General features: G+C 40.2%; 1 protein-coding gene across 2 annotated transcripts in view; it reads right to left on the bottom strand.

The window, feature by feature from the left end:
* Nucleotides 1-13,901, bottom strand: part of LOC105874526 (serine/threonine-protein phosphatase 4 regulatory subunit 1-like) — an 82,920-nt gene that overhangs the window by 16,119 nt on the left and 52,900 nt on the right. For both annotated transcript variants that reach the window (XM_012770455.3, XM_076010845.1), the window contains exons 6-10: nt 11,933-12,079; nt 4,185-4,292; nt 3,318-3,383; nt 1,184-1,342; nt 389-573 (exon numbers count right to left, since the gene is read on the bottom strand). In XM_012770455.3, coding sequence (XP_012625909.1) covers nt 389-573; nt 1,184-1,342; nt 3,318-3,383; nt 4,185-4,292; nt 11,933-12,079 — 665 coding nt within the window. The remainder of the gene's footprint in view (nt 1-388; nt 574-1,183; nt 1,343-3,317; nt 3,384-4,184; nt 4,293-11,932; nt 12,080-13,901) is intronic.

Below are 13,901 nucleotides of genomic sequence, written 5' to 3'. Positions count from 1 at the left end.
TGGTCAGAAACATCACCTTTATGTGCAACACCCTATGTCACAAAAGTACATCTACAAGACATCACATTTTTCCCTATGTAAATTACCTGAAGAACTTCATTAATCAAAAAGTGGAGAAAATTTTCTTTATGGGTTATTTAATCACTACTCTCAATGAATATTTTATCTAAATTTAGGAGACACAGTAGCTTCATTATTTATAACCCAGTAGTCATGTTTCAAAATCATTATTGCAATTACTTTTTGCTTCTTTACATAATTAAAGCTCTAATATTCCATCTTGCCCAGAAGGTCACTGTTACTAAAACTAGATGAGATAATTGCTAGAATTTTAGGTGGCTGCTTGAGGTGAAGCAGAGGTCCTGGTACTGATCCTGCAGGAGCGTACCTGGCTACGGAAGTGTCAACACTGCTACCGGGAGTGGGTGAGCCAGAGGCGAACTCGGAGTCCAGATCCTGGGCTGGTGGTCGGATGCTCAGGGTGCCATCCTCTCGAATATAAAGGCCAGCCCTGGAGGGGTTTGCAAAGGTGGAAATGAAGGGGCCAAGGGACTGGAAGGCAGCCTGGCGCACCTGCAACCAGACAGAAGAGCGCAGTGAGCGCAGCGTCAGCCTGTGGTGGCCGGGTCTGATCCCAGGCTGAAACAGATGCTGCTCACCAGACAAGCCACTGTCACAACATTATGTCTATGCAGATTTACTACTTTCTAAATCATTCCCTAAATTCCAAATAAACTATTTTTTCTACAAAAATAAGGAAAAATTTAGCCCTATAATGTAGTTCTTATTCTTCCAGAATATTAATTTCATACTGAATAATATCAGATTTTATAAAGTAGTAGGACAGACCCTATTAGTTGCTACAGGCATGTTTATGATAATACAGAAAAGGCTAACAGTCTAGCTATACTGCTTCCTTCTGTGACAGTCATTCAATCTAAATGTCAAGCCTGTGCCACTTTCTTAATATCCACCCCAAAGCTTCTGAGCTTTTAGTTGTTCTAACTTATACCTCATAAGGTCTAAATCTGATGACGCCAATTAGTGAACTGAAAGGACAAAATATACAGTTCCAAGTCCAACCCACAACGAGACCTGGAGGCCCAGCATGGCGGCACACCTCGACAGACAGTTTGATGGGACAGAGGCCAGTGTCACCACTGACAGTGCTGATGGCACTCACCCATCGACAGGGGTCGCTGACAAGTCTGATGAAGAGCGGTGAGAGCGTGGTTCTGCGGGCCGCGGGGGAGGTGCTGTAGGACACCGCCATGAAGCATTCTGCGCAGGCTTTCCGCATCCCCCACACGTTATCTGAGCAGAGCTGAAAAAACTTTGGGATCTACCAAAACAATAAAATAGTGTCACTCAAATCTGAGTACACTGAGAAAGGGAAGAAGCTGTTTTAATAATGTAGTGAAGGCATATCCAGAAATAATTGACAAAGAAAAGGGAAAATACACATTGGTCTGAAAGGAATCATTTGAAACAAAAACTATAAGTAGAAGAAACATTTCCTTTACCACCTAATTTTAGTGAATGACTTGGTGAAATGTAATAGATAATAAAGAAAACCTCAAAAAAGGCAGAATGACTGGTATTCATTATGTGAAGTACAGAGAAAGATTGTGAAAGACTTTGAAATTAGTAGATGTCCCAACTAACTCACCCATCTAGGTAACCATATCTTTGACTAGAGTATTTTATAACTCTAGTGATAGAAAGTAAGTTGTTAAAACTGATAGTATTGCAAATAATTTCTTCCACAGCAATGCAAACTGTGTCCAGTGGAATGCAATTGACCAGTTTTAAATCTATGTGTAAATTCACCTTAGTATTCCTTGGTTATCAATGTGTAGTGCTTTGTGTTCTCCATTAAACTGACTGTAATATCTTACAGGTTTCCATCATTAATACATGAGTTAAATAAAATCTTTGATACATGTTCATTTTATATCTGTATCAATCATGATTACATCTTCTTTGAAAATTTATCCTTTTAAAAGGCTTTGTTTTTAATATCCTAATGTAAAATAATTAACCTAAAATGTTTTATAAATGGAAATATGATATGATCATGGAAACATCTACCTACAGAAAAATTAATATGTTGGTCACTGTTGCTCTTCATTCGGATAATAATATTAAGTAGAAGATAATACTCACTGTATATTCAAAGCAATAGCCCATTAAAAATTATTCTTGACTTAGAACTATGTTGACATGGCTTGTACTTTAAATAAAATAAAATGAGCTCTGAACTTAAATTTAAAAATTAATTTAAACATCACGTTTGAGGTTGAGTTCCAACCACACAGGTATTATAGTATATTCTGTCAAAAGTGACGAATGCTCATTGAACATGGCAGTCTGAGTGCCAGCTACTGGGCAGACAGACCCTGGGGAACAAAGACGGGCATGACACGGTCCCTGCCCTTGAGAAGCTCCCCGTCGGCAAAGCTATACCGAGGCAGTCTGGACAAAACGTCCCTGGAGAGCTGGAGAGAGAGACATTCCTTCGGTCTGGCACAGGGGGTAGGCAAGTTTAGACAAGGAAAGAACTTCACAGAGGTGTGTTCAGGCTGGTGTGAAATGTGAGTAGGGTCCCACCAAGTAGGGAAGACACTCTCAGGAAAGGGACAGTCCTGAGCAGAGGCCCAGAGGTGTGAAGAGCAGGAAGCCTCATGGAAGGTGAAAGGTCACCTGGCTGGCTGGTGAAGCTGTTTTCTACCCTGCTGTACATCAGAATCGTGGGAATTTATCAAAAATATAGTTATAAATTTAAACATATTTTATGAATACGTTTGACTGGCCCACCAGGATTCAGGTGGGACCCACAGAGGGCCAGAGTGGCACTCAGAACTGAGGACAGCGACTGGAGGTGAGGCAGGAATGGCACCTGTGAGGGACCAGGAAGGCCACTGAGGCTCCAGATTTTAACCTGCAAACCAAGAAAAACATCCCAATGGTTCTGAGGCCCGGGACTGAGGTGGTCGAGTGGTGCTCCATACAGAGCAGTGGAGAGGGGGTAGAGACGGTGGTTTGGACAGTGAGAAGAAACTGGGGGAAAATGACCTGTGAGGAGTTGACAACAAAGTCCATAGGAAAGAGGATGGGCTGCTTCCAGCTCATCTCACAGACCAACTGCCTAATACTCAAGAAAATGTTAACTTCAGAAGTCAAGAAAGTTGAACTGATGAATGCAAAACTGAGCTGCCACTCCAAAGTAACAGACTCATAAATATAAAACTTAACAACTGATTTTGAAAGTGCACTGTGAAATGAATCAGCAATTATAAGTGACAAAATTCACATACCAAAAATTTCTCAGTGGCTTCTTGTCCAACAGCATGACAAATATCACCAAAATTTGTAGCGCACACCTTTAAAAGGCAAAAGGCATACCTATTATTATCTTTCTTTTTGTCTTAACAAATTGGAAAAGCTAACAAGCAGGCGCCCTGTGAGCAATCATCCCTCTAGTCAGGCAGCTAATAAGCCCTCACCAGCCCGTCGCCCACACAGCACTGTGCTCGGTGCCGCCACTGCATCGAAAACAGAAGATTTACAATAAGGTACTAAAATTCTAAGATTTTTCTGGCTCCTAATTGATTTTGATACATAATGCATTTGGTTAGCAATAGGGCAAAACAGACCCTTAACATCCTCTGCATGGTAAATGGGACCTAGCGTGTCTCACCTATGCAACACCACGAGAGACCAGAGGGGCGATGGCCAGTTACGCAGCTAGGGTGTTCAGGGAGTGATAGCAACGGCCTTCAAAAGAAGAATTTAACAGCCAGTGACAAGGAACTAAAAGGGAAGCTGGGGTTTGAGTTGGAAGGTACAGCAAAGAGAGTTCTGGAACAAATCACCCCAGCTCATCAAAGAGCTTGCATGCCTGGGTAACAGCATGTAACCACAAGCCAACAAGGTCCCACAACTCCCGTCCTGTGCCTGAGCCCAACAGATTTACTCATCTCTACAGAATCTTATCTCTAGGTCTCTATGCATTTCCTATGCATTAAAAATTGGCAAGACTGCTCAGATATTTTTCTTACATACTTTACACTAGCCACATTTTTTCCTACAGGCAACATCTACTGAAGAAGTCCAGAAACTTTAAAGAGAAATTGATTTGGAATTTTTTAACTTAAGGAGTTTTGAAACTTTTATGTTCCCACCTTCCGAACTTGAAAGGGCTTCCCGTCACCGCACAGTTCACAGAACCGAGGGAGCAGCAGGCGTTCAACTGTGCTCTTACTCAGCATTGAAGCCATTTTGCAGATGATCTATAAAGAACAAGAAAATTAGAACCGCTTGAAATACCAAAGTGTGTAAGTCACATGTACCAATAACAAGGTATGTTCCAAAAGACAATATTCAAAATACTGCCAAAATATCCAAGAAGGAAAAATTAAGTACACCCTCTTTTGAGTGTTGTCAAGTTCTGTGACAAACAGAAAGCCAAATATTGGCCCAGTTAACTCAGGTAAGGGTTTTCTGAAGCTCAAGAGCTACCATTTGCCAAGTACCCACCCTGTGCTCAATACATAAACAAAATTTCTGTACATTGACTCATTTTACCTTCCCAAGAACCCTCTAGCATGGGTATTATTTATCTCCATTTTTCCTGATGAGGAAACACTGAAAGAGGTTAAGTAATGTGACTAAAAACAAACAGTGGTGAAGTGAAACATATTGTAATAGCAGGTCAAGGCATAAAAAATGATTTGTAGGCACTAGGAAATAATCAAACCCTGGCAGCAACTAAAGCAGAGCAGACCCTTGTAAGAAAAAAACCACACTGGGTAAAATTTGCATTTATGCAGCTTTCTGCCTGAAGGCACTTCCCATTCTGCATGGGTATGCAGGGTAGCTAGAACTCAAGCAAAAGCTACAGTCTTATTGGCTCAAGAAGTCAGAGAACAGAGATTGGGGCTGTCAGGGCAGCTGGAAAGTGAGGGTAAAAATCCTGGGAAGGAAAGGAGGGAGCCAAAGAAAGGAAAGCCCTCAAAATCTGTGATTAACTCCTACCCTAATATTTGGCAGATCTCTGAACTATGTATTCATAGGGGAGATGGTGAGGTGCACAAAGAAAAGCAGTAACTGAAGGATGAAAGAACTGACCTCTTTCAGGTGCTGCCTGCTACAGGGGAAAACAGAATTGAACTGATTTCTAGAACAAAGCACTATTCACAGGGAAATAACAAAATCCAGACCTTCTACAATGTTTTATCAATAAGATACAATAGAAAACAAAAAACAAGCTACAGCCATGAAAAGATACAGGAAAATGGGACCTATATATAAGAAAAATATCAGTCAATAGAAAAAAAAAAAAAACCACAGAAAATCCAGATATTGGAATTAGCAGACTTTAAAAGAAATTTAAAGCAGCTATGCTTGAGGACTAAAAGGAAAATAGCATCATAATGAATGAACAGATTGGGAATCTCATCAAATAAATGAAAACTATAAAAAAGAACCAAGATTTCTAGCAAGAGCACAGTAGCTTAGTCAGGCTAACCCTTCTATAAGTAACAATTACAGAATTGTGACAAAACAAAAAACAACCATTTAAAAGCAGTGAAAAATGACCAAAAGGCAGGAACTGGAGGGTAGGCTACCCTGAAAAGATGAACTGTAATAAGAGAGATTTGCAAGTAAGGTCCAAAATCTATGCATAAAATTGATTAAATCTTAGGCTGATTAATTATATATGTGTGGGGGAGAGCCCAGAAGAACTACAAAAAAGCAGCAGTCAGAAATTAAAAATGAGCAAATATTTCAGCTGATGCTCACCACAAGGGATACAGTTTAGAGTTGGGAATCAATCAAGGTAACTACCTACAAGGAAAAAAATCTACTTTAGAGAAATGTAACAAAATCCAGAGTCTCTAAAATATATTATTTATAATGTCCAGTGTCTAACCAAAAATCACTACTTGTGTTAACAGGAAAAAAGTGACCCATAATACAAGTAGTCAATGGAAATCAATACCAAGATGATCCAAATGTTGCAACTACCAGACAAGGACTTCAAAGGAGCTGTTAAAAATATATTCAAGGAATAAAAGGAAAACATATGCATAAAGAAGAGGAGATAGACTATATATCAGAGATATGTAAACTGTAAAGATTCTATGAAAGAACAAAATGGAAATTCCAGACCTGAAAAAATATAATTGAAATAAAAAATTTATTAGATAGCCCTAAAAGCAGATTGGAGATGTCAAAAAGAGTCAATGAACTTAAAGACAGATTAATAAAAATTATCCAATTTAAAAACCGAAGAGAAAAAGGATTTAAGAAAAATGAGCAACAGAGCCTCAAAGATCTGTAAGACAATATCAAGGGTCCCAACTTTGTGTAATCTAAGTCACGGACTGAAAATAGAACAAAAGAATAGCACAGAAAAAAAGTATTTAAAGGAACAAAAGCCAAAAACTTCCCAAATTAGGTGAAGGGCATCAACCAACAAATCCAAGAAGTTCAGCAAACACAAAGCAGGATAAATACTCACTCTGCTAAAATCCAAAGATAAAGAGAAACATTTCAAGAGCAGCTGAAGGCAAAAAGTAACTTTATATATAGGAGTATGATATAAACGACAGCTGACTTCTCATGAGAAACAAAGACCAAAAGACAACCAAATGGCATCATTAAAGTGCTAAAAGAAGAAACAAAAAACTTGTCAACCCACAATTCCATATCCAGAAAACTATCATTCAAAAATGGGCCGGGCGCGGTGGCTCACGCCTGTAATCCTAGCTCTCTGGGAGGCCGAGGCGGGCCGGATTGCTCAAGGTCAGGAGTTCGAAACCAGCCTGAGCAAGAGTGAGACCCCGTCTCTACTATAAATAGAAAGAAATTAATTGGCCAAATAATATATATAGAAAAAATTAGCCGGGCATGGTGGCGCATGCCTGTAGTCCCAGCCACTTGGGAGGCTGAGGCAGAAGGATTGCTTGAGCCCAGGAGTTTGAGGTTGCTGTGAGCTAGGCTGACGCCATGGCACTCATTCTAGCCTAGGCAACAAAGCGAGACTCTGTCTCAAAAAAAAAAAAAAAAAAAAAAGAACAAAAATGATAGCAAAATAAAGACATTTTTAGATTAAAAAAACCTGAGAAATGTCATCATCAGCTTACCTGAACAACAAAAAGTACTAATGTAAGTTTTTCAGATTTAAGGGGATACAGGTGATAACACGGGTCTAGGAAAAAATGGAATGATAATCACTAAAAATGGTAAAAATGGGAATATAAAAGGTTATTTTTTCTCTTGTATTCATTACTTCAAAAGATATAACTCTTTAAATCAAAAAGGATAACACTGTGTTTCTAGGTTTATAATGTAATATATATGAAAATGACAGCACAAAGGATGAAAGTAAGTGAATGGAACTGCACTGTTGCCAGGTGCCATATATTTTTTAAATCCTCAAGAGAGAAATTAAAATGCAATATAAAAAATATTTAATTAGCCCAAAAGAAAGCAGGAAATAATTAACAGAAATACAAAAACAGATGAGACAAATGGAAAACAAATAGAGAAATGGCAGAAATAACTCCAAACACATCAATAATTACATTAAATATAAAGGAACTCAAACACATCAATAAAAGACAGAAACTATCAGACTGGATATAAAAGCAGGACCCAACTATATGCTAATGGAACACTTTAAATATAAAAACATATAGGTTGAGAGTAAAAGAATATTAATAAAAGTACTATAATAAACAGTGAGCATAAGAATGCTAGAGTGGTTATACTGATACAACAGTAGACTGTAAAATATGGATTACTATCAAAGACATTAATGGAACCAAAGAGATATGGACAACTTAGTACAATGAGTGATACAAGATTAGATCCTGGGCTAATGACAACATCTGAATAGGAGCTATGGATAAGACATCAGCACTTGTATCAGTGTTTAATTTTCTGATCTTGATCATTGTACTATGCTATGTAAAAGAGAATTCCCTTGTTTTTAGGATATATACACTGAAGTATTTAGATATAAAGGCAAACATTGTCTCCAACTTAGTCTCAAACAGCTCAGAAAATATATATAACAGTACCTATGTATATATCTTGGCAGGGGAGGGAAAGAACAAGATCAAGTGAATGGAGCTAAATATAAACTACTTGAGAAGCTGCATTAGGGGTACACAGGAGTTTATATTACTATTCTTGCAACTAAGAAATTTAAAAAAAGTTACCAAAAACAAAAATTTAAAAGAATTCTCCCACTGCCCCAAAAATAGAAAAAGGGAAGAAAGAAGGATGGAAGGGAGTGAGGGAGGGAAGGAATGGAAGCAAGGAAGGGTTAAAGGGAAGGACTGGATGGACAGAGGGAGGGAGGACTTCCTGTCTCTGCAGTCTTCATTCTCACTATACATACGTCACTGCTGTTCTACAGTAGAAGAAGGTCCAGGGTTAATAATCCACCCATCATTCTATTTGGAATCTGCACATAAGCAGACAAAGAGGGGAAGAAAACCAATTGGGGCAAAGGGAAGGGGAAACTGGCTCATAACACAAATAAGGAAAAGGCTTGTGTCTTCAGAACTTAGAGTACACATATTTCTGATACGATGCTTAGCAGAGTTATACAAAGTGACAGCCACAATAAATGAGGATGTGAGGCTTCTGTCTCCAGGGTAACAAGGAAACTAAAGCTTTCCCACTATCTCCATCTACCCCCTCCATATGCCACACCCACATGACCTTATTACTACACAGTATAAAACAAATCCAGAATCATTAAAAGTCAGCACACCAAGTGACAAGAACCGATATTCCCGTGGCTCTGGGAACCACCTGTATGGAATGAAGATCTTCACTTAGTTGCCTGGAGCCAAGTATTCTTTATAGCATATAACCACAACATTCTTCTTAAATAAATGCACAAATAAAAATGAGCTTAAAAATAGGAATGATGACAAAAAATGAGGAAGCCTTAATGTGAAAACGTGTTGAGAGAGAAAAATAGGCTTCTGACAATTAGTTATAATCTCAGAATGCTAATGGCCTCCCTGCTAGCAAGAGGAATTATAATTGGTCTCCGGTGGCCTGTTTATCCTGTCTAGATATAATTACAAGATACAGCTCTTGCAGTTTTTACCGATTCATTCATCCAACAACTAACATTTATTTAGGACCAACTCTGGGCCTGGCACTGTGCTGGGTGCTGATGGTGCAAAGATGCCATAGCTCTGTATTTAAGAAGCTCACTGTCTTGAGGGAGAAATAAACAAACAGAACTTCACAACTCAGTCGCTAAGTGATAGAATAGACAGATATGAACCAACCCTTCTGACTGCATAAAGGAGAGAGTTACTAACGTTGCTTGGGGGTATCTACAGCCTTCACAAAGGAAAATGCATATATATGTGAGAAAACAGGAATCCGTGTACCCATGTCCCAACATGTAAGTTGTCCTGCATCACTCAATTTTAAAATGCCCAAGACATGTGTAGTTAGCTATCTTTGGTTTTCCTAATCATGCATGCACTAGAAGGTGTAAGCATCAGAATCAAATGACTGCAAGCTCCAATGAGAATGAAAAATGAATCAGACAGACATATATTTTGTCCATGCAGAGATGTAGTTTCCTTGGGAGTAAAAAGCAATTCCTTCAGAACAGCACTGTTTTGAGTAGGTGTGCGTTTATGTGTATACAGATGTAACAACATTCACACCATATGGCTGCAAAGAGAGCCCAAAAACACAGAGGACATTGGACCAGCACAATTTGCCTCTTTCCTCATCTATCACCCTTCAAGCTGACAACTCCCTTAATCACCTAACAAACACACATTGGTGTCCGCAATGTTTGCGGTATCACTCACAGACAAGCTAAATCAGAACCCTGCCCTCCTTGGGGAGCTCTAAAAAGCACAAATGTGGCCTTCTCTTCCTTGAATAATAAAACCCATACTCCAACCACAGTGTCATTTCCTAGCTTAAAAGAAGATATTTCTGTCTGTGCTCCACCAGTCTCAGGTGCCCAAGGGGAAGTCCTCTCTAAGGCCCGTTGGCCTCCAGGCTCTGGGGAAGGAATCAGACTAAAGCATGTATGGGCCAAACAAGACACCCCACATTCTGTTCCCATCGGGGCTCCATGAGAAGAGAGGCAGAGGTCCCCCAGACATGAGGGAGAACACAGACATGTAATCAGCCTGGGCCACAGAGGGCAAGGGTTCAAGACCACTTCTGCTCTTGCAGCCACATTTGAAAGTTTATACATTTGAGTAATGATATCGGCATCACACTTTGAATGAAAAATACAATTTATGGGAACTAATTTGCTCTGCAAGTGATATGTGGGAATAGCTTTTTGAAGGCTTGTTATATTTTCCAAATATTTCTACCAAAAAAAAAGAAGAAGAAGAAGGATATTGCTGACAAGAATGGAGTGTGTGGAAACAAAATAAAAATCATGCAAAAACGCCTTTAGCATTATTTTTCATGGTATTATCAGTCTTTAGGGATAAGATATTTGGTTGTCAGTCGTAACCTTGGAAACTCGCCTAACCAACTTCCAAATGAAAAAGAAGATCTAGTTGGTAAAGTTCAATGCTCAACTGCCAGATACCCCAACTAAATGATATTATCCAGGTTCATTTTGCAAAATTAATTTAATTTCTTATAGAGAAACTTGAAATTTATAAAAGAACCTTGGAGAATTTGAATTTTAATAATCAATTATTCTTCAGCCTGATTCATCCTATAAACATATGGGATATGCAAAAAATTAAATTAGTTTAAAAAGACAGACCTTTAACGCGTAGTTTAAGAAAACTTTTACATAAATGAAGAATAATTGCCGAATGTTCTGAATGTTCTACAATTTTTTAGCTCCATGACGTATAATGTTTCTGCATTTAAAAAAGAATTTCTTTTTCTAACGTTGTTCTCTTCCAAACAAGAAAACAACTATCTTCTTTATCTTTTATTGTACTTGTAATTAATGCTTATGATTTTTTAAATCCTTTGTGTACAAATTTGTCCTAAAATGCTAGAATAATCCGGAGCTATTTACTTGTAATGCAAACACAAAGGGTCATGCCACACAGCATCATTTGCACGGGTCAGTGGAGGAGCAGCAGCCAAAGAAAACAGGATGGCCTGTGACGACCTCCCCTGCAGCCACAAAGAAAAAGGCGCAAGGACAGGCTGGGGCATCTTGGTAAAAGCCAGCACTAGCTCATCAACCATGGCTCCAGAAGCCAGTAGAAAGTCCCAGTTGTACAATCATTTAACAATGGGTACAGAATCTTACGAACCCAAGGACACCATACTATTAACTAGAAGTCACAGAGCATTTATACTATTCCTCTCATTGCATGTCTTTAAGTGACATGAGCACAAACACATTAACAGAGCAATTCCCAAACTGCTACAAACACCGTGGCCATGTATATATTCCTCACAGTGACTCTTGTTTGTTTACATACCTACTGTGGTCTTCTCCTAATGTATAAAATAGATACATATATATCTATTAAAATTTTTTCTTAACTGTTCAAGTACCACCTAAAATTATCTCACATCCCACAGGAGGTTCCTTACTTTAAGAAACAAGGCCCATGGTCCAAGTAGGTGCAAGGATTTACATATAAATCTCAGCATCTTGCCCAGCAGAAGTCTAAGCCTCAGCTATGCCCAGATTACTCTCATTTTCCAAGCCTTGCCTTCTTAAAACAATTGGTGTTTAGGAGGATGATCACTCCAAAACATGCTCAGAGCTGAGCTTTGAGCTTTCTCTGACCTAGGTCGAGTCACTGGCTATCTTGTTCATTGGAACGTTGCTGGCCAAAATTGCAAGCATGTAATACTTCAAGTCTTGTGTAAGTCAACTTATGGGATAGTGCCCACAGGGCTGGGCAGTAAAAAGTCATTCCATGGACACACTTACACTCACGGCTTCCACTTTATATTCATCATCGCTGTCTGCAGCAGAGAGCTCCAGCAGAATCGGACATACTTTGTTTTCAATATCATGCTGGAAAATTAGGTCTTGTTCCAGAAGAATCAAGAGTACTTCCTGACTTGATTTTCTAACCTAGGAGAAAAAAGGCAAAAGGTGAAACACTAAATGAGTAGAAGTGTTCTCAAGATCAAGACCAAACTCCCTAAGCAGAGCTGGCCCCTGCCTCCCTTCTCTGCTCTCTGCATGGTGGGACCACTGAGTCTTCCTGCTCTCTGCTGCCCTTCCTTCCCAAGGCTTTTGAATGTGCCACTGCCTCCACCACTCTTCCACCCCCAGCCCAAAGGCCCTGTGTTTCCTGGACCCTGTCCAACCAGGTCCCCAGTCAACACTTAAATAGCTCTACTTCAGACTTCTGCATAGACATACATACTCAGGTATATATGTATTTTTCTTTTCTATATGATTCCATAATTGCTGCCTGTCCACCTGTTTCAGAGTGAACTCAGAGAACAGATACAACATCTGATTTGTCCCTTGTCCTCCACTGCACTCTCAGGACCTGGCAGCATGCAACACAAAATGTTTGTTGAACAAGTGGATGACTTAATGCATTTTCTCCTCTGTAGGCACGAGGATTGGAAAACACTGCACCACCTTCCTACTACTTTGTAAACCCTGGCATGCCATACTTGAGGCATGAACTATGTCTGATACAAAAGAATGCCACAGGGAAAGGAACCAAGGAAGAGCCACTGATAAGGTGGGACACTCCCATAGGAAACAAAGACTCTGCAGCCTACAGGAGACAGAGGTTGAAGAGGTCTTCACCTTTGCAGTCTGCATGGAGTGAGCGGACATTAGAGTTCAGAGGGATCCAGAGAAACTTGGGAGACATTTTTGGGAAAATGAAAGCACATAAAATTCCAATTTATAGATAAAACAATGAAATATGCAACTAATTGCAGGGATGGAAGAGTAGGAAAATAGGTATGGGAGCCAGAAGTATGAGGACAGAGTTGCAGATGATCAGTTGACAGCAGGTTACAAAAGAGGGCAAGCCTGTGAGACTAAAGCCTCAGAAGCAATATGACACTAACGCTTCTGCCCTAGTGACAGATGAAAACAGTATTTTAGAAAGATCATCCTGACAGTGGTGTTCTGAGTCAAGTGGAGGCGATGAAAGATTGAGAGCAGAAAGGGCAGCAAGGTAGCTATTGCAACAATCCAGGTGGGAGGGGGAGGCCTGGGCTGGCTGCCAGCAGTGAGGAAAGGTGATGCCCCAGCAATATTACCCAGGCACAGTGACAGGACTTGGGGTCTGATTACAAGAAGCAAAAGTCCACGATAGCTCCAAGGTGTCAAACTCTGACTGCATGTCCAGCATGTGTCGGGGACTGAGAACATGAGAGGACCACAGACAAGGAGAGACAAGCCCACAGGTGCCTTGCTGCACAACACCATCCCAGGTGATGGCCTGAGGATGCACAGAGCCTAGCAGGCATGGGGAGGTTGCACCAGGCAAGGAGGGGAGGGCCTGAGCAGTGTACACAGGGCCAGATATCAGAACACAGGTAGGAGTCTGCTAAGGGTAGTGGGTTGAACAGCAGCCCCCCAAAAGGTATGTCTGCATCAAATCCCTAGATCTGTGAATGTGACCTTCTTTGGAAAAGGTTCTTCGTAGATGTGATTAAGTTAAAGTCCCTGAGATTATTTGGGATTAGCCAGGCGGGCCCTAAATGCAATTGCAAATGTCCTCATAAAGACAAGAGGAGAAAATACTGACAAGAAGAGAGAGGCTGTGCGAAGTCAGATGCAGACTCCACTGCTATGGCCACAAACCAAAGAACCCAGCAACCACCAGCAGCCGGAAGAGGCAAGGAAGGATCCTCCCCCAGAGCCTCCAGAGGGAGCACCACTGCGACAACACCCTGATAACACCCTGATGTTGAACTCA

The sequence above is a fragment of the Microcebus murinus genome, chromosome 16 (genome assembly GCF_040939455.1).
Source record: "Microcebus murinus isolate Inina chromosome 16, M.murinus_Inina_mat1.0, whole genome shotgun sequence".
In the NCBI taxonomy this organism is placed as follows: domain Eukaryota; kingdom Metazoa; phylum Chordata; class Mammalia; order Primates; family Cheirogaleidae; genus Microcebus; species Microcebus murinus.
Note: the sequence above shows the minus strand (reverse complement) of the source record. Positions and strands in the feature narration are given on the sequence as shown.